This window comes from Lutra lutra, chromosome 16 (assembly GCF_902655055.1).
Source record: "Lutra lutra chromosome 16, mLutLut1.2, whole genome shotgun sequence".
NCBI lineage: Eukaryota > Metazoa > Chordata > Mammalia > Carnivora > Mustelidae > Lutra > Lutra lutra.
Genome location: NC_062293.1, coordinates 20,542,058 through 20,567,944, shown reverse-complemented (window position 1 = coordinate 20,567,944; position 25,887 = coordinate 20,542,058). Strand labels below are relative to the sequence as shown.

Below are 25,887 nucleotides of genomic sequence, written 5' to 3'. Positions count from 1 at the left end.
CCCTTCCCCGATCAGCTTCCCATTGCCTCATTATCTTGGAAGTTCATGTCTGTGTGGATTCCCCATAGGTAGACTTATTAAATTTGATTTTCTTCTGTTAATCTGTCTCATGTCAATTTGATTCTAAGCCCAGCTGGCAGGATGTAGGGTAAAGGAAGGTCTTCTGCCCAACACCACCTGGTTGGATTCTGCCCCTCATTCTAGCTCTTTGCCATTTCGGCGGGGGGGGGCGCTTGGTGCTGCCTCCCTTGTCTTCAGCGTGACACCTGCCATTGTGATAGGTGAGTGTCAGTCTCCATTGGTACTGATGACACCAAGGTGGTGTCACCACGCCCCTGTGGTGTGTGGCAGACTCGGAGACTGGCCCAGACCACGAGGGCTGGGCTTCCTGTTCCTTGGGCGTGCCTCTCAGGTCTGCCCACACCCTCTAAGCCTGCGCTCCCGCTTCTCCTTCACTGAAACCCAGGCACCCGGCCATTCTGCTGCCTTCCTCGAATAAGCCTACCTAAGTGGAAGAGGCTAGCGGGGAGACTAGGTCCACATCACAGCAGACACGACAGGAGACCAACCCTCCGCCTTCCATGCCTCCTTCCTTTCTTACCATCAGGACCCTGATTTGGGTGCCTGAGTGGCTCAGTCATTAAGTGTCTGCCTTCAGCTCAGGTCATGATCCCAGGGTCCTGGGATGGAGCCCCATATTGGGGGGGGGGGGTCCCTGCTCAGCGGGAAGCCTGCTTCTCCCTCTCCCTCTCCCCCTGCTTGCTGTCTTGCTCCCTCTCTTGCTGTCTATGTCAAATAAATAAATTTCCCAACTTCCCTTGCAGCAAGGTAGGGTCATGGGACAGCTTCCTGCCAGTGTCCCTGGGGGGTAGATGTCCGTTCTGGAAAACAGAAAGGCAAAACACCTCTGGGAAGCCTTTTGCCTTTCCCCTTTCCTCCTGCCTGGATTCACTGTGCTCTCATTCTGTCTTCATGTGCAGTAGGCGAAGCAAGCATTATCCCCACTTTATGGAGGAAGAAACTGAGGTTCAGAGACATCCACTGATTTTTTTTTAAGGTTATGAGGCTCAGTTAGCTCCTACAGGGAAACTGGACCTGTCAACTCACTTCATCATCTAGCTTAACTTTCCCTTTTTGTCCAGGCTGCCAGGAAGCTTGGCACCTCCTGTGAAGCTCAACCATGGCCGGCCCCTCCCATCCCTTGTCCTCATCGCCTCTTACAAAACTTGAGGACAACCCTTTCTTGGAAGAGTCCTCCTCTGGAAAGCGTGGGGTCGGTCAGCTTACCCTTCCTTGGCTCCTGTACCTCTCTCCACCCTTCTCAGGGCAGCAATGATGTACATGGATAGGTTCTCTGGTTTCTGCTTGGGTTTGGCCAACAAAGATCACTGGTGGGAGAAGAGCACCTCATCCAGGGGTCCATCCCCAAGAAGCACTCCCTGTCTTCTGGCCTGAGGCCACTGTAATTAGCCCAGGATGCTGCCCTCTCCCTTGTTTGTTCCTCCCCCTGCCTAGGTCTCTGTGAACTGCCTCTTCACCGAATTCTCAAATGACCCAAGTTGTGTGGATTTTGCCAGGGCCCCATCATGCCCTGAATGTCCCCCCAAATTCATATGTTGAAGTCCTAGGCCCCAAAGCGCTATTTAGAGGTGGATCCCTTGGGATGTAATCAGGTTTAGATGAGGCTATGAGGCTGGGGCCCCGGGAAGGAAGTGGTGCCCTTCTAAGAGGGAGATGTCCCTCACTGAGCTTACACCGAGGAGAACGCAGTGAGGAGGTGGCGGTCTATAGGCCAAGGAGCGGGCTTTCGCCAGGTGTGGATTCTGCTGGGACCTTGACCTTGGACTTCTATCCCCCAGGACTGTGAGAAATAAATGCCTGACGTTCAAGCCCCCAGCCTTTGGCATTCGGTTATAGCAGCCCAAGCAGAAAACCCCCCGAACACAGAGTGCAGAGGGAGGGCTTTGCTGAAAATCCTTGTGATTCTGAGAACTCTGTCCTGTCCCCTCTCCTTGGCAGCGTTCGGCTTAGCACCTGGCACCCATTGCCTGCACACCACACCTGCCTCTCCACTGGGCTCCCTGCGCCTGTCCCCACCCACCCGTGCCAGTGCCAGAAATCCTGGCACTCCCTGGCCTCCCTGCACGGCCTGACCTCAGGCAGGTGAGGAAATGACACAGTGATGGGCCTACAGGTGCCCCAGGTCCTCAGACTTGGCAGGCGCCTTGCAGCTGGCCCTCCCTGGGAAGGGGAATGGGAGATGTGTGTGGGGGAACCGTCACGTAAGCAGGCAGTCACGAGAACGGGGTTGGGGAAATGACGGCGTGCACAGGGCATTATGGAACAGAGAAGGGCCACCAGCTTGGCCTGGCTGGGAGCAGTGGGAGGTCACGGAAAGTGTTCCCAGAGGGAGGTCTAGCAGAGGAAGGCATCCTGCACAAAGATCAGGAGGCAAGAGCCGGCAAGGAGGATGCTGGCTGAGGAGACAGGAGGGAGGGGCAGGGGCTGGGGTGGCCCACCCCAGACCACAAAGGGGCCTGGATGCCAAGCCATAGGCCACAGGGAAAGTTCCACCCAAGAGAAATCCAGCACGTGTATGCTAAGGCTGGGTGGGGCAGGACTGGAGGCTGAGGCCAGCCAGGAGGTCACCCCTTGGACAGACACACGAGACCTGGTGTCCCTGAAGGGGGGACTCATGCCCAGCCATCTCTTCAGCCCTCCCACCCCCTAAGGTTCCAAGGTGCCAAGCTGGAGGCCTCTTGAGTGTGTGTGAATTGAATTAAAGCTACTCCAGATCCTTAACTGCTCTTTCTCCTTGACTCCCCTCTCTGTGTCCCTGCTGCACACAGGTAGCCAGGAGTGCACGTGGGGCCCAGCCAAGGAGGTACCAGGCTGCTTGGGGAGCCCCCATATCCCCATCCCACCCCTACCAACCCCCCGCCCCCCGTACAGCCTCCATTAGATCTGTGTGTTAGTTTTATTTTCTTTGCTTTGGTCTATACAAAAAAACCAATAACCAAAAACATAAAGCGAGAATAATAAAACTCTCTGCTGGGACCTCCCCCAACCCCCCACACCCATGTGCAGGAGGTGGTGGTGGGTTTGAAACAGGAAGGGGAAGAGAAAGCCCCCCCACCGCACACCAGAGGGGTCAGCCAAGAGCACTTCTCAGGAGTCAGCTAGGGCAGCTGTGGGTGGGAAGGGGCGTGAGGGAAACACCCCCAGGGCTCCCAGGAAGGGGCCGAAGCCAGCTGAGCGTCCTGGAGAGAGGTGCAGCAGTGCCCCGGAGTGGGGGGGACTCACTCTCTGCATCTCTGTCCCATCTCCGTGGTCTGTCCCTGAACTTTTCCAAACAAGCTTTGGATTCTGGGCTTTGGGCCTTGAACCTGGGTCCTGGACACCCGAAGGGATCAAAACAGCTCGTAGGTTGGAGTTCGGTGAGACAGTCAGGCCCAAAGAAGGAACCAAAGCGCTGTGTGACCAGGCCCCGCTGGAGTCAGGCTACCCGGGGTGGGCTGGGGGTGGGGGGTGACTGCTGGGGGAGGGAAGAGCGTGGGTGATTGAGTCTAAAGCTTTAGTGCCAGGGCCACAGAGGTGGGGAGGGGGTGTTGGGCCCTAGACCCACAGCCCAAGACAGAAAAGCAGGAGCAGATCACCATCCCAAGAAAGACCCTACAGAGGACCTCTGGAGGCGTGGGGTTCGGCGAGAAGTCGCGGCCCTGCTCCCCGGGGCTCAGGCACTTTTCTGTCCGCCCCTTCGCCTGCACAGAGAGCCTCTCAGATGAGGAATCACACCTGGGGGGGGGGCAACACAGAGGGGTCAGGGCAGGCCTGCGGCCCCTAGGATCTTGTCACCCAGCCACTACCCACAGGAGGGACAGGACTCCCTACCCCTAGCAAGATAAGGGACCAAGGCAGGCCAAGGCACAGCCCTTCCTTGGGGGAAGCTCAATAGCAAAAGGCCCCACACTCAATCCCTGCCAAAAAGAGCCAGGGTTTCAGAGGAAACATGACAGGCCTCTGTGAGAAGGTTCTAGAGGGCAGGAAAAGTGTGTCTCGACCGCCCACGGGCATGAGGGAGGGCTGCGAAGCGGGAAGGAGCCATACCGGAGCAGGGCCCGCTAGGCCAGCACGTGGTCCCCCGCGGGGTAGGGGGGCCTCAGGCCGTCGCTGTAGGTGTCGATGGGATAGTCCGGGTCTATCTCCATGTGCATATCCAGGGGGTCCAGGGGCACGTCGCTTGAGTACATGGGGCGGTAGGTGGCATCCATGTCTGGGGAAGAGAAGGCAAGGGGACCTTCTATAGTCTGTAGACCACCCTGCTGGACAACCCTCAGTCCATCTCCAGTGGGCCTGACCCCTCTCCAACCTCCCATATCAGGGGGCCTAGACAGGAGTGTGTGTGGACACTACACAGAAGCTGCCGTGGATCCTTTGGCCTTGGAGACACAGTGCCTCCTGTCGCTCACATCCACAGAGAACCCACACCTCAGGCTCCTGGTGGTCCCCGAGGAACTCTGCACACACTTACCATCTGCGTAGGGTTCATTGATGGGGATCATGCTCTGGGCCTAAGGAAAGAGACAGAGAAAACATTGGGGGAGGGGAGAAGGGTGGACAACGTAGGCTCTGGGCTGGGGGGTGGGCAGCTAGAGATGGTGCTAGAAAAGGGGCCAGGGAAAAGCAAAGACCCCTCGAAAGAAGAGAAGATGAAACAGGGTTACACAGTGCCCCAAGGGACTCCTCTCCTCGGGCATCCCCCACTAGGGTGGAAGGGCCCACCATTCATGCTTGGGGAAACCCACAGAACTAGAACAGCCTTGGGGACAGCAGTGCATGGGACAACATGAGAGCAGGTACCAGGGGCTTACCCACCCCTCAGAAACAGATAGTTTGCCCTACTACTCCCATCTGCTAGAAATTGTCATCAGAGATCCAATTATAAAATAAAAATCTATGAAGTTGATAATGTAGTAGGAGCCCCCTTAAAATCGCTGTCCTTGAGCAGTGCGCGACTTGCACAACCATATGTTGCAGTCCAGCCCACGATACTCACAGCCTCCCAGGCAGCTGGGTCATGCTTGAAGAGGGAGTTGGTGAGCTCTACAGACACACGCTTACGGTAATCTGGGTTCTTGTCCTCGGAGATGCGGAACAGGACAGCAGCAGCGTAGGTGGCTGAGCAGAGAGGAAAGGAAAAACCAGTTCAGGCGCCTGCCTCCACCCTGGCTGGAGGACCAAGACCCAGCCCTCCTCTGCCACCCCCTCACCCAGAGCACGCCCCTCACCGGTGCCCTCGTTGCGGGAGTGCAGGAGCTCCATGAGTGGAGCCGAGGCCCCCTCAGCATCAATGGCATCAGCTGCTTCCTTGTCCTGGGCTAGTTCACACAGGACCCCAGCGGCCACACGCTGGATGTTCTCCACTGATGAGTACAGGAGCTGGGGAGAGGGTGCATGGGGTGGGGAAGGGGTGCAGGTGGGTGAGGTCTAAGGTGGGTGGGCAGCCAGTCTCCCAACCCTGTCCATCTCCACCTCTCTTGTCTGAATTTTTTTTTAAGATTTTATTTATTTATTTGACAGAGTAAGACACAGTGAGAGAGGGAACACAAGCAGGGGGAGTGGGAGGGAGAAGCAGGCTTCCCACTGAGCAGGGAGCCCAAAGCGGGGCTCGATCCCAGGACCCTGGGATCATGACCTGAGCCGAAGGCAGACGCTTAACGACTGAGCCACCCAGGTGCACCCCCTCTTTTTCTGGATTTAACACAAGCTCCTACTAGAAGGTGTGGAAAAGTCTAAGAAAAGTATAAAGAAACAGGAAAGAAAATCAGCCATAATTCCCCACCCTCTGTTAATACACCCATGTATTTACATCAGGTTTTTTTTTTTTATCATAATCCTGTTTTATTTATTTATATATATATATTTTTCTTTTTTTCTTTTAAGATTTTATTTATTTAACAAAGAGAGAGACAGCTAGAGAGGGAACACAAGCGAGGGAAGTAGGAGTAGGAGAAGCGGCCTACCCTCTGAGCAGGGAGCCCGATGCGGGGCTCAATCCCAGGACCCTGAGATCACAACCTGAGCCAAAGGCAGATGCTTAACGACTGAACCACCCAGGTGGCCCTATATATATAAATTTTGATTCCTGCTTTTTTTTTTAAGATTTGATTTATTTATTTGACAGAGATCACAAGTGGGCAGAGAGGCAGGCAGAGAGAGGAAGGGAAGCAGGCTCCCTGTTGAGCAGAGAGCCCCATGCGGAGCTTGATCCCAGGACCCCAGGATCATGACCTGAGCCGAAGGCAGAGGCCTTAACCCACTGAGCCACCCAGGCACCCCTGACATACAGATGATTTTAATGTTTATGTGGTCGAATCTGGAGGTAATTTTTCTTATTTGTGATCTATTTCCTTGCTTCTTTTTTTTTAATTTATTTTAAGACTTTATTTATTTATTTGAGAAAGACAGAGAAAGCACACAAGCAGGGGAGTGGGAGAAGGAAAAGCAGGCTCCACGATGCTTGATTCCAGGACCCCAGGATCATGACCTAAGCCAAAGCCAGACGTTTAACCAACTGAGCCACCAGGCGTCCCTCTTCCCTTGGTTTTGAGCCTGGAAAGCCTCCAGGCAGGGATATGCTAAGTGCTCACTCCTGGTGTGGCCACTTTTTCCACACTCCTCTGAAGACCTCTTGCTGCCTGGCCCAGACCCACCAAACCCACGGCTGCTGAGCTCCCCATTTCCGTCAAGGGGGTGAGCAGGGGTTGGAGGGTCCTCTCCTGTCCACTTGCCCCAGACTCACCTGTACAAACAGGGGGATGGTGTTGAGTCGGAAGATCTCCATGCGGTTCATGGGATCCCGGGCGAGGATGTGCAGGGCTCCTGTGCAGCCCTCCACGATCTCCTCCATCCTCACACCGTCCTGCGCAAAGAGAAGGCACTGGGATGGGCAACCGATGGTTCTTGGACCTGGCCACATGCCCCCACCACGACAATCCAACAAACCTCACAGGTCCCTGGAGATCGCCTCAGTGACAACTTGCCTCCCCACTTACACACACACACACACACACACACACACACACACGCATGCATACGTTCACCAACAGGACAACCCGACTGCCGCAGAAGGCTGGCTCACCGTGTAGGGCTGCTGTGTGCCTGCAGCCACATGGCGCTGGGCATCCTGGTGAGCCTTGACCAGCAGCTGGACAAGGCGGGGGATAACCGCTGCCTCCTGCAGCGGGGCGTGGTTTGCTGGGCACAGGGCCAGATTCCTGATCAGGCCAATGGTCGCCTGAAAGAACAATGACAATGATAGGGGCATTTCTTGGGCATCTGGAGAATCCCAACTTCCCAGCATCATCTCCCCCTTCCCTTGTCATCTCTGTGCCCCAGGCCAGACACCGACATGCTGGAAGATCTCCAGACCATGAGACCACTCCCAGCCCATGTCCCTTATTCCACTGGATCTGTGGGTTCTCACATCTAATAGCCCCAACTAAAACGATACCCTATTCCAGAACATTCTACCGGCCCCATGCCTTGACCCTCACCCTTGTCCCTTCTCTCAACAGCCTCTCTTCCCCCAGACACCTGCTTTTCTGATAAGTCCCAAACCATGATTATCAGGGAGTCCTTGCTATGGTTGACCCCAAAGCTTCCTGCTTTAGTGATACGCACACTGCTGTCAATCCCCAGCAAGGCAGCTCTGGAAAGAAGCCTCTTCTCTGAGGCACCCCATCTCCCAGGGACCACTCTGGCCTCCCAGAGTCCCTCATCTCATCTAACCCTCGAAAAAAGCAGCCAGGAGGGCAGGGACAAAAGTCTTGAGAGATGAGGATGTGAGCACAAGATAGATGGCCTGCCACGGTCACCTGTCAGTGAGCTGTTAGGTCAAACCCTCCCCCTACCTCCAGCTTGCAGTAGGGACCAACCCCAGGGAGGGACGACATGGTTTGTTTGTTTTTTTTTCCTCACTATGGATTGTTAAAATTCAGTGTATAACTCCTTAGACTCACTCTTATTTGTCCTGTCAGACTGTCTAAAATTTCACCAGTGGGAGCCCCGCCAGCTCGCTCTTCTCTACCCAGGCAGCCCCCTTCACACCCTTAACTCCCTACAGCAGATGCTAACTGCCCCCCCAGAACCCTTTCTATTTGTTGTCTTGTTAGTAACCCCCCTGAATTTTAGCGGGACACATGGCCTTCGGACCAACAACACTTGGCTAGCCTCCCTGTATCTAGACGGTGTGATTAATATCTGAAGTGTGAGTGGAAGTGATGTGTTCCACGGACCAGCCACACCCCCTGGGAACCTGTTAGAAATGCAGCATCTCGAGCCCACCCCAGCCTACGGACTCAGGGCCTCTCTGTCATAGCGACCTTGCCTGGACCCATCCAGCATCTAAGCCTGCCCGCAGAGAGCACCTTCCCCTCGCCCAGCCCCCACTGCGGCCCCCCACGGCACCTTCACCAGCGGCCACTGGTTGGGCTGGTTGAGCAGCTTGACGATGGCCGGGATGCCGTAGTTGAGGCGCACGGAGTTCTGGGCCATCTCAGCCTCGGGGTGGCGGCTGGTGAGGTGGCGCAGGGCGCAGACGGCAGGCTCCGTGATGTCGTCCTTGTCGCCGGCACGCAGGATGGCATGGATGAGAGCCTCCACACCGCTGTTCTGGGTCACCAGCGTCTTGTTCTTGCTGTTGTTGCATGTCAGGTTGGACAGAGTGCCCGTGGCGCAGGTGAGGACGTTGACGTCGTCCACACTCAGCTGGTTCACGAGAATCTTCAGCACGCTCTCCAGGCCCTCCTGTGGGTTGTGGGTGAGACAGCGGAGAGGGAGGGAGATGTCGCACTCCCAGAAGTTCTCCTCACATCTGTCCCACGGGAGCAAGATGGCCTGACAGGGTCTAAAGCCCACTCAGCTGATAGTCAACGGGCCCTGACCCATGCCTCAGAGACTTCATCCCTGTGTCGCTGCCGATGACACCCCAGGAGAAGGGGGTACTCGCCCCCTAGGCCACTGCTGCTCAGAGCAGCTGAGGGGCTCACCCACACAGCCACAGCCAGCAGGCCAGCTGTGAACCCTGGCCTGTCTCTAAGTGCCCCTGCCCCTCTGTGTCCTCAAACCCACGCAGGGTGAGGAGGAAAGTGCAGAGGTGGCCACATGCTTCAGGGGCCCAGCTGGCCTGCTCTTCCCAGCCTCTCATCTTTCTGGGCCTTCGTGCTGCCCCCTCGGGGGTCCCCAGGCCAAATCGTTTCAGGGACCATCACTGACCCAGGAGCCTCACTCCTCCCAGGGGGAGCCCCAGGGGCCTTGTGGTAGAAGAGGAAGACTCCAGGCTCTGGGATGACACCACTGAGTCCCAGCTCTACCATTTACCAGCTGTGACCGAGGGCCATTACATAATTCCCTGGGCCCCTGTTTCTTCACCTGATCGCCTGGGTCCCCTATGCCACCTCTAGCTGTTGAAAGGGGTGAGCAAGCCAAGGTCACAAGTGCCCAGCCGGGTCCAGCATGTGGCCGGGGCTGAATAAATTGCCTGTTGACGGGGGTGTGGGGGCCTCTTCGGAATGGTAGTCGGGCTGGAAGGAGGGATCAGCAGTCTTGTTCTAAAACCAGGTTTTTCCTTAAACTATGTGTTTAGCCACCAGAGCCCCCACGTCTCCTGGTGTATCACTGCTGCTCCTCGCAGGGTCTAGGTTGAAACTGTTTCCCAGGGACCACCTGAACTCAGCTTAGGAACATCAGCCCCTAGAGCCTGAAGCTAAAGGGATGAGGATTTCAGGGTGTTTCCAGCCTCAGCCACAACACACAAGATTTTGGGCCACAGGCTCCCCACGGCTCCTAAGGGCAGAGTCCCAGATAGGAGCCTGTGCGCAGCAAGAGGGGAGGATGAGCTGGCTGGGGAGGTGGGCCCGGGCCCAAACGCCCCCCCTCACCTGTTTGGTGGCCACATCCGAGAGGTTGCGCAGGGTCCAGAGGCAGTTCTGCACAAGGCGGGGGCTGTTGCTTGTCAGGTGTTTGCCCAAGGCCTGCATCCCACCTGGGGCAAGGTACAGGAACACGTCAGTCACAGGGAACACGGCTCACCAAGAATGGCTGCCGGACAAGTCGATAGCCCCCCGCCGCTATCCCGGCCCTCCTGGCCACACGGGCCACCCTCGCAGGCCACACTCACCAGCCTCCACAATGGCAGGCTTATTGCTGGGACACACGGACAGCACCTTGAGCACACGGCTGGTGGTCCAGAGCAGCTTCTCATAACTGTAGTTACGCATGATCTGCACGAGGGCCTGGGGTCCTCCATTGGCCAGGATAATGAGCTTAGGGGGAGACAGTGGAGAGTGAGTGGGAGACAGACAGGAAACAGGACAAGAAACAAGGAAAGGAGAGGGTGCAACAGAGCTGTCACTACTGAACTTCGGCGAAAACCTGAATCGCTTCTGTGACTACTAAAAACGCCAAAAAGTTTGAAAAAAGGGTAATACACAAGGCTGACAAGGATAAAGTCAAACTGTATTAACAGACACCACCACCAACAACAACGTTGGAAGTAATACAATCCTTCCAGAAGGCGTTTGGCGATCTGGGTAAAAGCCCACAAATATTAAAAACCCACAGCCTCACTGATGAAAAAATTGTCCACTCTTTGGGAAAAGCCATGTGCCCAAAGCTGCTCATTACAGCACTGTTCATAAAGGCAGAAAATCCAGAGCAATCTAAATGCCCTCCCTAAGAAGAAGGTCTGGAGGCCCCACTTCATGAAAAGCTATTTGCCACAACAGAGGGTGATTTTAAGGATGGGGGGGGGATTAAAAATACGCAGAAAACAGATGCAACGTTGTACATTTGCCATGGCTACAACTGGGTACAAATGAGCCCACGAGATGGCCTTGGCCTTTCTGGAAGCACATGGAGATAGCAGTGGTCGCGTGAGGACGGTGACTTTTTTTCCTTTTCCTTATCCTCAAAATATTCAGTTCTATGAAGAAAGATATCCAGCTGCGTATACTCATATTTAACCGAAAAAGGGTAAGGACTCAGGGCCAGAAGTTGCTGCTGGGCAGAAGTTGGTGCCCTGGGGGACTGTGAGGCAGGGCTAGGGGCAGGGCGCAGTGCACCTTGCTCTCCTGGTTGCCATAAGCCAGCAGCTGCAGGCAGTCCGTAGTGATGGCCAGGAACTTGGGGTTGTTCTTATTGAGCAGGGGCACCATCTTCTGCAGCCCGTCGGCCAGGCGCACTGCCATCTTGGCGCCCTCCTGGTATAGCAGCAGGTTGTGCAGCGTGGTGATGGCGTAGAACAGGACCGACTCCACGGGGGAGCTAGGATAATGAGCAAGGGGTTAACGTGAGTCGGGTCCCAAGGGGCTTGGCGTGAATGTGGGCTACCTCCCTGATAAAGCCTTCCCCATACCAACACCCCTGTGGAAACAGCCCTTGACTTAAAATCTCATTGTCCCTTGAGCCCCGCCCCACCCTTAGCGATTTCCCCACTGGGACCATGACTCCTCCTCCTCCTGGGCTCCTAGCCCAGGGCTGGGCACACAGTAGGTCTACTACCACATGGGAGGCCATGTGCTACAGAGGTCCTGGGAGGGAGGGGGTCAGTCTCCAATCTCAAGGAACTCACAGCCTGGAATGGACATAAGGAGGGAGGAAGACCAAGGGACCTTGCAAGGCTGGGAAAAATATGGAAGGCAAAGAACTCTCTCTGCTGTTCCCTCTGCCCTGGATACTCTTCCTTTCATTGACAAGGGCCAAACCCTGCTTGTCTGTCAACACCCTGCTGTTAGCATGCACAGCTGCTCAGAGCTCTGAGCAGTGTTGGGCAGACCGCTCTTGAACCTATACCATATCCTGGGAACTAATGTGCTCGTTCCTTATGTGCCCATCTCCCCTGCTCAGCTGTGAGTTGCTGAGCTCCAGGACTGGGCACAGGGTTGCACCTGGCACACAGTAGGTCCTCAATAAATGTTGTATGGAAGCCCAAGGGAGGGGAGGCCCAGGGATCCCACAGTAGGTAGGGGTGGGTACCTGAGCATGCGGACCAGGGCAGGGATGCCACCTGACTTGAAGATGGCGAGCAGCCCCTCACGGTGGTGGGAGAGGTTGTGCAGGATGCTGGTGGTGCAGCGGGCCGTGTCCAGGTCACTGGTGTTCTGCATGGTGCGTACCACGGCTGCCACCAGCTGGGGCGAGCCCATCAGCGCCCGCCGTGACGCCTCTTTCTTGGATAGCTGGTTCACAATCATGGCTGCCTTGGTCACTACCACCTGAGCGGGAGGGGAGGGATAGGAAAAAGTGAGCAGATGGGCTGGGCCAGCTGTCACAGAGAGATGGAGAGGACCAGGGGCCCCCTCCACAACGTTCAGAGGGACGCAGCTCAGACTCTCCCCTCCCTGCTGATGGGGCCCGTGGTAAGGCCATTCCCCGCAGACCCCTGACCTCTCTCCACTCTCTGTCCCACCCCTGCCCCAGCCAGGCCCCTCACGGACCGGGTCCTCATCGTTGAGCAGTTTGGTGAGTTCAGGCAGGGCCCGGGTGGCCAGCTCGGCGTCGTCCTGGTAGTTGATGAGATGTACAATGGCTGACTTGAGCAGCTGGGACGGCTCGGCCAGCCGCTGCAGGTTGGTGCTCTGGCCCTCCACCTGGGTGGCCAGCAGCAGCGAGCTGTCTTCCCCCGTCACCCCAGGACACATGGCTTCCCGCACTCGCTTAGCTCTGGCCGTCGTGGACATCTGGTACTCCAGATCACCTAGGGGGTGAGCCATGGGCAGGGACTGAGCCATACAAGGTACATTGTGGGGGAACACTGGGGAGCAAGGCAGGCCTTGTAGACAGGCCACCTGTGTCCTTGGGACTGACCCTGACCAAGGCCCCAGTTACACCCCTCACGTGGTTCTGCCACTAACTGGGGCGGTTAAGTCAGCCGTAAAATGGGGTGCCACCTGGTCTGCCCATCATAGAGAATTCTTAGGGGAATTATATACTAGTTGTAAATCCCTCTGAAAAAAAAACCTGTTCATGAATGTTACTATTCACAGGAATATTTAACATCTTTTGAGTACTCACTATGTGCTTAGCAGTGAATTAAAAGCTTTTCTTATATTTTCTCATTTATCTCGTAATACCCCTATGAGATAAGTACTATTATCAGCTCTATTTTACACACGGGGAAACTGAGGCACAGAAGAGATTCTAGGAGCTCAAGCTGGGGTCTGAACTCAGCCTGACTCCAGAGCTGAAACCCCAACCCTATACCCCTCCCTTAACAATCAGGTTGGGGTAGCAGGAGACAACCTAGGTCTCCTTTCAACCCTGAAATCTCATGATTCTAATTACGTCCTCATCATCTCCAAAAGAGGCAAGTCTCCCATTACAGAGGCAAGCAAAGAGAGGCCCAGAGGGCCACCCAGTATCATACAGATCAGAGGGAAAGGTGGGAGTGTGGGTTTCAGAAAGCACGAGGAGGGTTCTCAGCTCAGACTCCGGGTTCCACCACCTGGGTGAGTCCAGGAGTCCTACAAGTAGGTGCCCAAGCTTCCCAGGCAGCCCTGCCCTGGGCAAGTGTCCAGATGCCCTGGGGAGAGAGGCAGACATTCCACCCTCCAATTATTCAGGAAGGAGGAGATACCCACAGAGCTTTCCCACCTGAATGCTGTACTTTAAGCTATTAACACAATGGCTGGCCCCCGCCCACTGCCCGGAAGGAGAGTCCTGGGCACTGAGACTGAGCTCCACAGGGCTTCCACCTGTCCCAGCCCACCCCGCACCTGTCCCAGCACCCACAGCTCAATGTTTGGGGCCCTGGAGGCAACCATAGACAGCAGTCCTAGGGCCCACATACTCCTCTCCCCCAGAGAGGCCAGCACCCCAGCCAGAAGCCCCAGGCCCGGGAGCCAGCAGCTGGGTCGTCTTGCCACCACCTAGCCTCAGCCTACCTGCAGGTCTCCTCCTACCCTCAATGGGAGCCCTACCTCCCCATCAAACTTGAGGCTCCTAGAGCAAAAGCACAATCTTCCCCGACAGACCAGGGGTCCCCTGAGGACAATAGGGATGCCTCGAGGGCCAGGACCATGCCTTCAGACTGGCAGGAAAGGTCTTCACTTCTCCCACCCTACTAGAGGTTCAGGGAAGAGGAATCTACCTCCCTCTCAGATGGGGGAACCCCAAAGTAGCTGTGCCTCTTCCCTCAGACAGGAGCCCCCAACCAAGTCTGCCTCCTTCTGCCGCGCCCTCCCTCCAGGGCCCAGGCTGTTTTTCTGCTGAAGTATTTCTGTGAAATAGTTTCCATGCAAGAGTCCCTGGTGATCCTGACCTTGGCTCTGGGGCACCGGGGTATAGGTGGTGGTCTTCTTGAGCGTGTACTGGCGCCCGCAAGCCTCATCCTCTTCCATGATGCCCTTGCTACTGACCGAGGGCACACAGGTGTTGACACCCGAGTGGATGCCAGAGTCATAGGTGTATGTTTGCTGCCACTCAGTCACCTTGATGGGTTGTTCGATCAGGTTCATCACTTCCATGGCGGCTGCTGGGGACACAGGAATGGCAGGAAATCAGCTGGCCCCAGGGAGGCATCCCATGACCTGGTGTAGCCCGCAGCTCCAGCCCATCCTCAGGCCCAGGACGGACTGCCCACAATGGGATACCCAAGGGTGAGTCCTGAGCTTAGATCGCTAACCTCCAGCCCAGGGTGGGGTAAGCCCCATGGGCAGTGGGGCAGCAAAGAGCCAGAGGCCCCAACCCAGCCCTGAGCTCGCTCACCTCGCTGTCCCCGCCCAACACTCCCAGAGCAAAAGATACACAGGGCCTCCAGCAGCTTCTGGGGTCCCGCAGACCCACCCCCGTGCACTGGGGCTCCCTGGGAAAGTCTCTGATGAGGTACCTACACCCCAAGCATTGAACAGGAAACTGGGTAGGGCAGTCAGACGGGTTTCTCCGGAGAGCCCTGGAGGCCACTGGGATCCGTCAAAATCTCCCTTGAGACTCCAGGATCTCAGGACCTTTCCTGAAGATGGGGTGGGATCACAAGTGACCCCAGAGGCCCAAGTCCTGAGATCCCTGTCTCTCCAGCACCCCAGCTCCTAGAAGCCTTTTCCAGAATTCCGAGCCCCAATGACCATTATCAGCCACACACTACTGGGCCAATTCACCTCTCCGTAGAGCCCAACCCTCATTTGCAAAATGGGATACCACGCCCCTTGCAGGCTCTCATAGTAGGGCAGATTTCTAAAGGACCCAGCTCAGTGCTGGGCACATCGTAGGCGCTCAGTGTTGGTGACCATGGCCATGCCCGTGGCCGTGCCTGTGCCATGTAGCAACATCACCTCCTCCTCAGGGGGGTTTTCTCACCTCCTGTCCTCCTAAAACCCAGACTAGAGATAAGGGATAGAGGAGGGGGGGGGGTGTCACTGCTATTCAGGCACACCTTCCTCTCCCTGCAGAAACTTGGGGGCACTTGATTCATGAATTGCTGGGCCCTACTGTGGACCAGGGTAGTGAATTCTCTCCTGGTCTGCTGGGCATCCCTGTCCCAGGAGCTGACCTCCAGAGTCCTGCCCCTGGGAGGAGAGGTACAGGAAGCTATGCTCCGGGGAGGGCCTCTACACCCCCTCCCCCCACTAGAGCATTCTTGAATGCCATCATCCTCTCGAGCATGTGCTCTCCCTTTATGGACAAGGGAGCCTGAGGCTCCACCAGGGGAGGGGGCACAGAAAAGAAATGGCAGAGCTGGGACAGGGCAGAGCCGTGACAGACACCCGGGTCTGTGCCCTTTGCACAAACAGTGTGGCGTCAGACAGCAGACCCCAGGCCGGTCCACCCACAAAGGTAGACACGACCGCAGCCCCTCACCCTACTGTCCCCTCCTGATGAGGGTCCGGGTGAGGCCCAGCACGGTTCAGCGGGGCTCAGCCTGGCCCCGCCCCAGGAACGAAGTCAGCAGGGTCCGCCTTCTCCCAGGGCCACCCTGGTGGGGGGTGGCTTGGGGAGGATGTATGATCCTCAGGCCTCCCTGCCTTTTATGGCAACACGGGCTCCTTCCCTACCTGCGAGCACACCTGGAACAAGCAGGGGCAGGAGCCAAACCAGCTCCCAGCCACCTCCTTCCTCTCCTCCCTTCACCCCAAGTGACTCAGAGTTTCGAGCTGATAAACAGAAGCAGGCCCAGAGCGCCCCAGACAGCAGGCTCCGTGCCACCAGCTGCATCCAGCTGCTTCCCAGGCACCAGCAGCCGCCCCCAGGGAGGAGCCCTGGGCCGTGCCAGTACAGCCGAAGGGAGGTAAAGCTCTAGAAGCTGCACGGATCCAGCCACTACACCAGGCAGAGGGCTGAGCCCACAGCTGGGCCCCGAGCCTTGTCGTCAGATCTGCTCAGGACGAACTGGAAATCTCCAGCCAGGATCAGTAAGAACACCCCATCTGAGCCAGGAAGAGCCCTCCCCAGTGGAGAGCGCCGCCTACCCCCAGGGGCTTCTCAGCCCAGCCAGAGGGGCACAGGCCTCACCCCAAACTTCAGGGCTCACACCTCCTCCTCTTGCCGGCCCCATAGCCACAGGGATCACTGAGGTCAAGGCTGGCCATAGGAGGGGGATTTTCCCAGCAGGCCCCTCAGCACCCCTGCCAACCCAGGCTTGGAGCCAAGAGAAGCTGAGGGCTGAGGACTGGCAGCTGCCCAGGGAGAGATAGAGGCCACACAGAGGTCAAAGGGTCCACGGGGCGGGGAGGCCACACAGCTGCTTTTACTGTCAAATGAATTTCCCGAGTGCCTCAAAGCCACCTGGGCAGGCATGTGTGGCGCCCAGCTTCCAGCTGAAAAGACAGAGAGACACCACCCTGAGAACAGGGCAGCGCTCTGCTCAGATCGGGGTTCGCCTTGCGGCACACGGGCCTCCAGCCCACTCACCGGGGCTGCTCCCCTGGCTCCTGACAGTCAAGGAGAGGGGGCCAGACACCAGTGTCTGAGGGGGCGGCCAGGGCGAGGGAAGCGTGGAGCCCCTTGCCAGCGGGCAGAGAGGCTGGGGAGGCCCAGGCCGCTCACAGCTGGAGGCCGAGCACCAGCTGCGACAACATCAGGAGTCCCAGACCCTGGCCCTGGTCCCAGCTCAGCCACAAGCTTACTGGTATCCTGAGATGATTCCTTGCCCTCTGTGTTCATCTACAGGAAGAACAGCCCAGCTGATCTCAGAGGAACAGGGATATCTCTAAGACTCAGGCTTCCCAGGACAGACAAGAGAAGGCTAAGGGTGGGCCAGGGGAGACACGGCACACAGTTCAGGGAGGACACCCCCACACACACTGGAACGCTTCTCCAGGAATGGATCCCAGAGTGAACTCCTCCTACAGCAGGAAGGCAGGAGTCAGACATCAGGCAGTACTGTGAGGCCGCCCCACCTTTCTCCTCAGGGGCTCACAGGAAAAACAAGGGAATTCTCTCACCAAGAAACAGAAGTGCTATTTTGGCAGCTCCCACGGTGCAGGGGGCCGCACCCAACTCAGTCTCACCCCTCTCCACCCCGGACCAGAGCAGGCCCTGCCATAGTGCCCCCGGACAGAGCCAGGGTGGAAGTGGGTGAGACAGGCGTGGGCCCTGCTCCCGAGCTCCAGCCACTCAGAGCCGGGCAGAGGCAGACATGGGGCAGGCAGCCTTCCTTTCCAAAGGGTATGGGGAGCCTTTGTTCAGCAGCTTGCTCTCCTGCAGGCCTGGGGCCACACAGGCGGGGAAGCCAGCTCCCAGAGCACAGAGTGGGGTGCCAACAGTACCGGGGATAGGAAGAAAAGCCTGGGCCCTGGAGAAGGAGCGCCAAGGAACCTCCCCACGGAGGTGCACACTGGGTGGGAGGGTGCAGGTGAACTTTGGACATACCCTGCGCTCCATTACTGCTTCCTCCCAAGCATGGACACCCCAGCGGGCTGTCCCTGGGCACCCTAAGTCCGAGTGTGTCCCGGCACAGCGAGGTCCAGTCCTGACATTTGAAGTAACCACCCCCAGCGTGCCGGGCGGGCTCAGTAGGAGGACCAGGAACTCTTGATCCCGGGGTTGTAATTTCTAGCCCCACATTGGGTGTAGCAATTGCTTAGAAATAAAATCTTTTTTAAAAACTAAATAAAAACAAAAACCCTGCCCCCAGAGCTACCTCAGGCCCCTGCCCCCTCCAGCACCGCTGTCAGTGCTTGGCACGGCTAAGCTGGGCAGCACAATGCCAAGGTTCAATGAAACACCTGGAAACACAGACAAGAATGGGCCACCCGGGAGGCCTGCTGGAAGGAGGCTTAGACACACTGCATGAGGGAGCTTGAAGAGCAGGCAGGGCCCTCCAGAAGTTCCTCGGGCCAGCACCCTGTGGACGCCGATCACCAGCTCCGTGACAGAGGGAAGGGGCTTTGGGCAGAGCAGGAGAGCCTGGGAGTCAGGGGAAGGGATCTGTCAGCCCTGCCACTCACTGGCTGCATGCCCTCGGGCAAGTCATCCGATTTCCTTAAGCCATCTGCAAAGTAGAGATGATCCAGCCACTCCTTTCTTCAGACCCCATGTCGTGGATCTCACACAGCCATGACCGTGACCAGGGGAAGCCCTCTTTCGATAGTAAAGGCCCAGGCCATCTTTCTTCTATTAGCCGAGCGCAGACATGGGAGAGGAGGAGCCCAGCAGAGCCAGGCCTGGCAAGGTGGCCAGCAGCCAGCCTGCTTTTTGGGACCCAGGACCAGGGAGGGTGTCTATCTCCCAGCCCTAAGCCCAATACAATACAATATTGGGGGTGGCGTGTGGCTGGGGAGGAAGAGTTATGTCCAGTCTAGGAGAGACGACCCAGTGCTGCTCACTGCTCTCTCCTCACTCCCCTCTTCCCAGTCACATGGGCTGCCTCCTGCAGCCAGGGGTGGCCAGGCCAGTCAGGCCGGGACATTCCCCACATAGCAGTCCCCAGAGAGAAGAAGCTGGGCTGAGCAGGGTCACCAGCCCCCACCCTTCCAGCCTCTGACTTTAGTCCAGATCTGGCCAGCGGTCCCAAGAACTGACCGAAACAGACCCTAGAAAAGTAGAGACAGACGTCGGGGCGCCTGGGTGGCTCAGTGGGTTAAGCCGCTGCCTTCGGCTCAGGTCATGATCCCAGGTCCTGGGTTCGGGCCCCACATCGGGCTTTCTGCTCAGCAGGGAGCCTGCTTCCTCCTCTCTCTCTGCCTGCCTCTCTGCCTACTTGTGATTTCTCTCTGTCAAATAAATAAATAAAATCTTAAAAAAAAAAAAAAAGTAGAGACAGACGTGACTGCTTCCCTCTAGAGCCCTGTCTCCCCCATCAGGCTGAGGCTTCCCAAACAGGCCTCTCCCCTCAGACCAGCGGCTCCAGCAGGAAACATCCCCACAGACTAGAGGTTCCTAGACAGATTTTGTAGTCTCTCCTTTCAGAATGGTCATTCCGAGCAGGCAGAGACAGAAACGGGCACCACCTATGGCCAGGGCCCTGGGGACAGGAGAAGACAGAGGAGCCCGTCCTCCTGGATGCTTCCAGAGGAAAACCCTCACTTCCGGTCTGGAGGACAGCCCAAGCTGCTACCCAGGACTGGATGGGGGTGGGGGAGGCTCAGGTCAGGCCGTCCCAGCTGCTGTTTGTTTTCTTCCTTCTGGGCTCCTTCCCAAAGCAAACAAATCAGGGTGGGAAAATGAAGGGGACTTGGAAGAGAGGGAAATGCAAGGCCAGGTGGCTCGACCCCAAGCACCTCCGGGCTCCCCTAGAAGAGGACTCCAGCTGGAGCTCTGGTCTCTGCTGGTGACCCTCTGTGGGCAAAAACCCAAACCGGTGGATCACCCCAAACCAGGGCTCCTGAGACTGGAAAAACACTGCAGCCGGCCTCAGGAAACAGCAAAAGGTTGACTTGTGTCAGTGAGGCCCCACACACCAGTGTCCCCAGGGGGCTGGACAGCCCTGACCCCAGCTGGTATCCCCTCCTTAGAGGGTGGTCCCCCAGGGTTTCATTCTGCAGGGATCTGCCTGACCCTCTCCCAAGAAGTACAGGGAAGAACCAACCTTGAGTTCCCTAATTTGCTGGAGAAAACTAGGATTTGGATAAAGGTTTGGTTAAAACGTTTTATTATATACAGAGCATGAGATCATCAAGGCAGAGGCTAAGAAACAAGAAAAGAGAGGGGGAAAAAATGTTAGTGGCGGGATTATGGAGTAAGATTACGGGTTTTTTTTTTTCTTCTCTTGTAAACTTTCCTAAACTTTTAATAATTTTTTATAATGATCAGATAATTACTTTTCCATCAAGAGAGAGGAGAAATCAGAGCCCAACCTCCTCCTCATCCCCAAATAAACATACTGATTGCCCATCCCATCCCAACTCTGCCTATCCCTCACCCTCCCCAGTGTCCCTACAGTGGAGAGAAGGCAAGGCCTGTGAACCCACATTCTGCAGGTCACAGAGAGCTGAGCTTCTTGTCCTGTGGGCCCCCGAAGGCTGAGGTGCCAGGAGGCTGAGCAAAGGGCTTTCTCTTCAGGCCTGGCCAAGGAAGTTGCTAGAAATTGGGGCAGTCCATGCCCCCAGACCTTCATCAGATTCAACCATGTCCCGGGAGAGAGGCCTCAAAATGTCACTTGCAGGGACACAAAGCTGGGTGACCTGCCCCAGCCACACCTCTCTTTCTCTTTGTAGAAGGTCACTGGGCCGGCCAGCTCATGGATACCTGTCCCTCTTACTGCCAGGACTCTCTTCTCTCAAAAGATACCAGACTGTGACTTTCCCCAGGGACCCCAACAGACCTCAGACTGGCACCAAAGGTACTGAGTCCTGCCTGCACTCTCTCCTGGGCCACAATGGTGCTCCTCCAGCTCTGGCAGAGGCAGACAGAGCCCCGCTTCCTCCTCTTCAGAGAAGAGTCACCTCTGACCTTCCATCTCTCCCTTTTACTCAGCAACGCAAGATCTCATCTCTGACAGACAGGAATTCCTTCCTCCTGTCTAGCCGCCATTCTTTCCCTAAGAACATCAGTCCCAGGGGCGCCTGGGTGGCTCAGTGGGTTGGGCCTCTGCCTTCGGCTCAGGTCATGATCTCAGGGTCCTGGGACGGAGCTCCGCATCGGGCTCTCCACTCAGCAGGGAGCCTGCTTACCCCCGCCCCTCTCTCTCTCTGGCTGCCTCTCTGCCTACTTGTGATCTCTGTCCCCAAATAAATAAATAAAATCTTAAAAAAAAAAAAAAGAACATCAGTCCCAGTGCCATTGTCCCCAGGGGTGATGGCACCCTCTTTATAGCATCAGTCAGGACTGAGATCGTGGTCTTTTCCTTCTCTGTCACATCAAGTCCCCTCAGCCTTCTCTTCTCCAGGATCAATAATCTCCATGCCCAGAGTCCCCTCTTGACCTCAAGGGATCCAAAAACCCAGTGCTGACAGACTCAGTGCCTGGTGTGCACCCACACAGAGAGAGGCCCCATTTCTCAGGCCCATTCTGGTGTCTGGAGCCCAGTGGGCAGAGGCGCCAAAGCCAGGCGGGTCTGAGAGGACTGTGACACCAGCCCCTCCCTCAGGGACCAAGGCTCTGGCTGACCCCACCCCATCCCCTGAAAGGCCCTCCAACTCCCCCCGGCTCCCAGAAAGAGGACAGCCAGCTCTTGGCCCCAGAGAAGCCAGGCAATACTGACTGGCACAATCCTACAGCACCATGGCCCAGTCCTGAATCTCTCATTTCTCTCTTTTCCCCAGAGACCAGGCTCCCCTTGACCTTGGCCCAGCCCCAGCCCCCAGCAAAGCAGGAAGCCCCACTTCCTATACAGGGACAAGCCCAAAGCAGCCAGGATCCAGCCCAGCACAAACCAGGAGGCAGCAGCAGCTTTGACCCCTGCCCTCCTCTCTCCCCCACCAGCCTCCTCCACACATGATCACAGGCCCTGGCCTTAGGGAGATGGCCCCCTCTCTGGCTGGAGGCTAGGACATGAGTCACCCCCTCCTGACCAACCTGCCCCCACCTTCACTACCCACACAAACCTTCCTGGTTCATTTAGAATTGTCTTCTCCCCAAAGTCCCAAGCAGAGGCTCTCCAAACAGTGGCACGTTCTTCCCAGAGCTGCGGAGGGTTGATACGTGGTAAGATGGGCTCTGGGCTTGGAACCAGAGGACCCAAAGGCTAGTCTTGGCAACTGCTTGGGTCTCACTCTGCAATCTCTGGCACTTGACTTCACTTCCCTGAGTTTCAGTTTCCTCCTTGTCTCCTGAATGGGGTGATGATACCTGCCTCTAGGGATTGTTCTAAGAAATGAGCGAGAACGCGCAAAGAAACCGCTTGTATCTGTAAAGCCCTCCTGTAAAGCATTCTTAATTACCATTTGTCAAGTACTATTGGGCATAAAGTACTATTACTCCCATTTTGCAGAGGTCACTGAGGCTCAGAGAGATGAAGGGACCTCACCGAAGCCACACAGGTAATGAGTGGCAGAGCTGAGACTCAAACCCAGCTCAGGCCATGCCCATTTCACTGTGCTTAGAACTGGCCCCTACAGTCCTTCCACTGACAGTCAATCACCCCATCTCATTCTCAGGCGGCCCCTCTCCGCTACCCCTCAGGGGGACCTGCCCCTCCAGCCTCCAGGAAGGGATCGTTCTACACATTGTTCCTACACATTCACAAAGCCTTGGCCCTGGCAGCCCCAACAAAGGCTCCAGAAGGAATGGGGGTGGGGCAAGGTGGAGAGAGGGTTTCTGTCACCCAAGCTAGTGCTCGATCTAGCAAGAAATGACTCATTGGATCCTACCTTTTCCCCTCCTACCTCCAGCGAGGAGAACCACCAGTTGCCACCAGGAACCTCCTTGCAATACTTCCTCACTATTATCTTTTGATCACAGCCACAACCAGATTAGCTAAACTAATCATTTAACCAATGTAATTACAACGCCTTCCCCTCCTCCACTCTGGCACATGGAAGAGGGAAAACAGGTTATTTTTGCCCAAATTCTGTGACCTTTTGGCTCCCCAGAGGTACACTACCCATTAAAGAAGGATGGGGTTCCCTCCTCCTCCTCCCCCTCCCCCAGGGAACTTCATGAGGATGGGTCTGAACCGCCCCCCCCACACCCCAACCACAACCTTGAAAGAGGTGGTAGGGTCTTCCCAAATGAGTTAGACCAAGCAGCCCAGATTCCTTCCAATATTCCCTTCACCCCGGGACTGAGGGAGAGCCTGGCTCTTCCATTCCCCCAAGGAAGCTGGCATCCAAAATCCTGCAGAAAGATCACACTTCAGATTTTTAAAAACCAGTGCTGAAAGCCTGGGGATCTCCAGCTCTGCCCAGGGAAGGGGCCCTCAGTAAACTGGGGGGCCCTCATGCCTCTCTCCTGAAACCTTGTCCCCATGCCTGTCCCACTCGCCCCACCCAACTCTCTCAGGAAGGGGAGGCGAGGCTGGGAGACTGACTGCAAAAGCCTCTAGAAGGAATTGTACCTTCAAAATCCAGAAATCAAATGGCAACCAAACCCCAAGCTCCACACTTTTCAGCCTCAAAGACCATCCAGCTATATAACGTGGGGGATGGGGGAGAGTGGAAAAAGGCCAGAACAATCGCTCCCCCCCACCCTCGTTGGTTTGACCGGGCCCTGCCCCACCCCCATTCCTGGGGAGGGGGCAAAGCTTGGGAGAGAGCTACTGGCGCAAGCCTCAAGCGAGGGGGTGTGGTGGTCCCCGGAGGCAGGAAGAGAAGGAAGAAGCTGCTTCCCCTTTGGCCCACGCCCCCCACCCCTGCCCCCACCTCGGGTCCCAGGGGCCCAGCAAACAGGATTGGAGGTGGGGGCAGGGAGGACTGGGTCAGAGCGCAGGCACTGGCCCTGGTTCAGCCGTGCGGGCTGGGGGAGGGAGCTTTGCTCCAAGACTGACCCCCTAAGCCTGGGGGGAAATCCTTGGGCAAGGAGGCAGGAAAACCCGCAGAGAAATCTGCGGTGAATACGTCCTCCTAGAAAGTTTGTTTTGGGTGATTTTTTTTTTTTTTCGACAATAAGAGGTTAGTGAAGAAGAGTAGTCCAGTTCCCTGTGGACGCTCTGGTAGCAGTAGCTACTGGAAACTGGGCCAGGGAATTCTCCAACCAGCCACGACCCCTCCGCTCAGACCCCAGTCCGGGCCACGGGCGTCAGACACCAGCTGGCCGCGCAACCCCGGCCCTGCGCCAGTTCCGCTGTCATCCCATCCCTCCTCCGACGGCAGAGCCCTAGCCCGGCACCCACCGGGGCGGAGGGAGGCGCTGCAGGTACTGTACGGACGAGGCGGGGAGCTGGAGGGCCGGGCCTCTGGACTCCGAGTGCTCACCTGCTCCGCAGGTGGGGCCCGCGTCGCTGGGAAAATGTGTGCTCAGCCCCCACGGTTGGGCAAGTCGGGCGCAGACAATAGGGCCCCACCCAAGCCTGGGGGAGTAGAGAGGGAGGGAAAGCGAGGATGACGCGTGAGGTGGGGTGAGGGTGGCCCCAAAGACACCAGTGGCAGCAAGTTTCCCGAACTATACATTACTGACTACAGAGTGAGCCCTGGGACGCAGAGGAGCAGGGCAAAGTCTCCCTCGCAAGAGTCAGAGCGAGAGTCGGGGACGCCGCGTCGGGCGAGCTCCACGGGCCGCAGGTCAGGCGCGACCCCAGAGGCACCTGCCCTCATCCCTCCCTGCCCTTCGCGGGATCTCCAGCTCACGCAGCCCCCAGCGCACTCCGCCGGAACCTCGCGCCCCCTGACTCGCCGCGCCCAAGCGCCCCAGCGCGCCCCCTGCCGCCGGTGCAGGGTGGCGCTCTCCCTCTCACTCCCTCACCTGCCCGGAGACAGCGGGGATCGACCTCTCCGCCGCTCGCCGCCCTTCCCTCACCCCAGCGATCCCTGCCCCGATCGTCCGCACCTGCTTGTGGAGCCTGGCCGGGCTGGGTGTAGGGGTCGGGCCGGGCTGGGAGCCGGCGCGGGCAGCGAACTGAGCTCGGCGCGCTCGGGCGGCGGCTGCTCCGGGCTCTGGCCAAGGCAGCAACTCAGTAACCGAACAAAAGGCGAAGGGACCTGACAGCCAAGCCACGCCTCTCGCCCCCTCGAAGCTCCGCCCCTAGGGAAACGCCCACCCGCTGATGAGGGTTCACTGGCTGCCTCTTCTAACAGTCCCGTCGAGGGGCGGAGCCTCGCGCCCAGTCCTCTTCCACAGCCGCCTCTGTTTATCCGCTGGCCATTGGCTCCAGGGACTGCTGGTCTGGGGTCCGCCTCCAACTTGAGGTTTCATCCTCACTCCGCACCTATTGGCAGATAGAAGGTTACTTCCTCCTGATTGGGCAAGGGATTGTCAGTAAGACTAAGGAAACAACCAATGGGAAGGATGGGGTGTGTCTTGCCCCACCCTAGCTCTGAGCAGGTGAGACTCATTACTCTCCCCTTCCCCCTACCTGTCCAACAGGTGAGTCAGGAGGCGCCATGGGAAAGGACAGACGCCTTCACAGGCCAGCCAACTCAGCGTCAGGCATGATGCTTCTTTGGGCTTATTCACCCTTGCCACAGAGGGATAATAACATATTTGTATAGCACTTCATAGGCTTTTTTTTCTGGGTTGGGATTTTTCCCCCAAAGACAGACTGCTCATGAGATTTCGAATTAGAAGGCCTGGGTTTGGGTTCTGCCACTTAGTATCTACATGATCTCAGCCAGTTACCTCATCTTTCTTCCTGTTTCTCTTCATCTGTAAAATGGGTATATTCGCTGTTTCTGTCTCATGGGGGGTGCAGGAATAAAATTAAGGTTTCTGAAGTCACTTGGACAACTGCTAAAAGTTAGAATTTAAAGATAGGGAGGGGTTTATTTAATTCTCACGACAATTCTGAAAAAAAATTTAAGACAACAAAATGAGCATCATTTCGACGATGGGGAAGCTGAAATTCAGAGAAGTCACAAA

General features: G+C 56.8%; 2 protein-coding genes across 4 annotated transcripts in view; both read right to left on the bottom strand.

Moving 5' to 3' along the window:
* Positions 1 to 2,963: 2,963 nt before the first annotated feature.
* JUP (junction plakoglobin) lies at positions 2,964 to 25,012 on the bottom strand. 3 transcript variants are annotated; one of them, XM_047707975.1, is made up of 15 exons: positions 24,859 to 25,012; positions 14,321 to 14,533; positions 12,498 to 12,757; positions 12,037 to 12,275; positions 11,124 to 11,325; positions 10,181 to 10,325; positions 9,942 to 10,045; positions 8,470 to 8,808; positions 7,142 to 7,297; positions 6,803 to 6,922; positions 5,289 to 5,439; positions 5,057 to 5,178; positions 4,532 to 4,571; positions 4,108 to 4,273; positions 2,964 to 3,795 (listed from the first exon to the last, which is right to left on the bottom strand). In XM_047707975.1, the coding sequence occupies exons 2-14, from the start codon at positions 14,523 to 14,525 to the stop codon at positions 4,122 to 4,124; spliced, it is 2,235 nt and encodes a 744-aa protein (XP_047563931.1). In that variant the 5' UTR covers positions 14,526 to 14,533; positions 24,859 to 25,012; the 3' UTR covers positions 2,964 to 3,795; positions 4,108 to 4,121. The 3 variants fall into 3 exon arrangements, with proteins under 3 accessions (XP_047563931.1, XP_047563932.1, XP_047563933.1); XM_047707976.1 differs by having other exon boundaries at positions 14,321 to 14,530; positions 24,859 to 25,005; XM_047707977.1 differs by having other exon boundaries at positions 24,775 to 24,980.
* P3H4 (prolyl 3-hydroxylase family member 4 (inactive)) overlaps positions 21,339 to 25,887 on the bottom strand; it is a 20,426-nt gene continuing 15,877 nt past the window's right edge. The window contains exons 9-10 of the transcript XR_007123453.1: positions 24,929 to 24,932; positions 21,339 to 21,350 (exon numbers count right to left, since the gene is read on the bottom strand). The gene's annotated coding sequence lies outside the window, so the exon portion shown is untranslated. The remainder of the gene's footprint in view (positions 21,351 to 24,928; positions 24,933 to 25,887) is intronic.

Excerpts from the sequence above, each read along its gene's own strand:
- JUP (XM_047707975.1), bottom strand. The coding sequence starts at position 14,525 with ATGGAAGTGATGAACCTGATCGAACAACCCATCAAGGTGACTGAGTGG. Across the intron at positions 12,758-14,320 it reads CCCGGTGCCCCAGAGCCAAG|GTGATCTGGAGTACCAGATG; the intron begins GTCAGGATCACC and ends CTCACCCCCTAG. Across the intron at positions 6,923-7,141 it reads GCACACAGCAGCCCTACACG|GACGGTGTGAGGATGGAGGA; the intron begins GTGAGCCAGCCT and ends CTCTTTGCGCAG.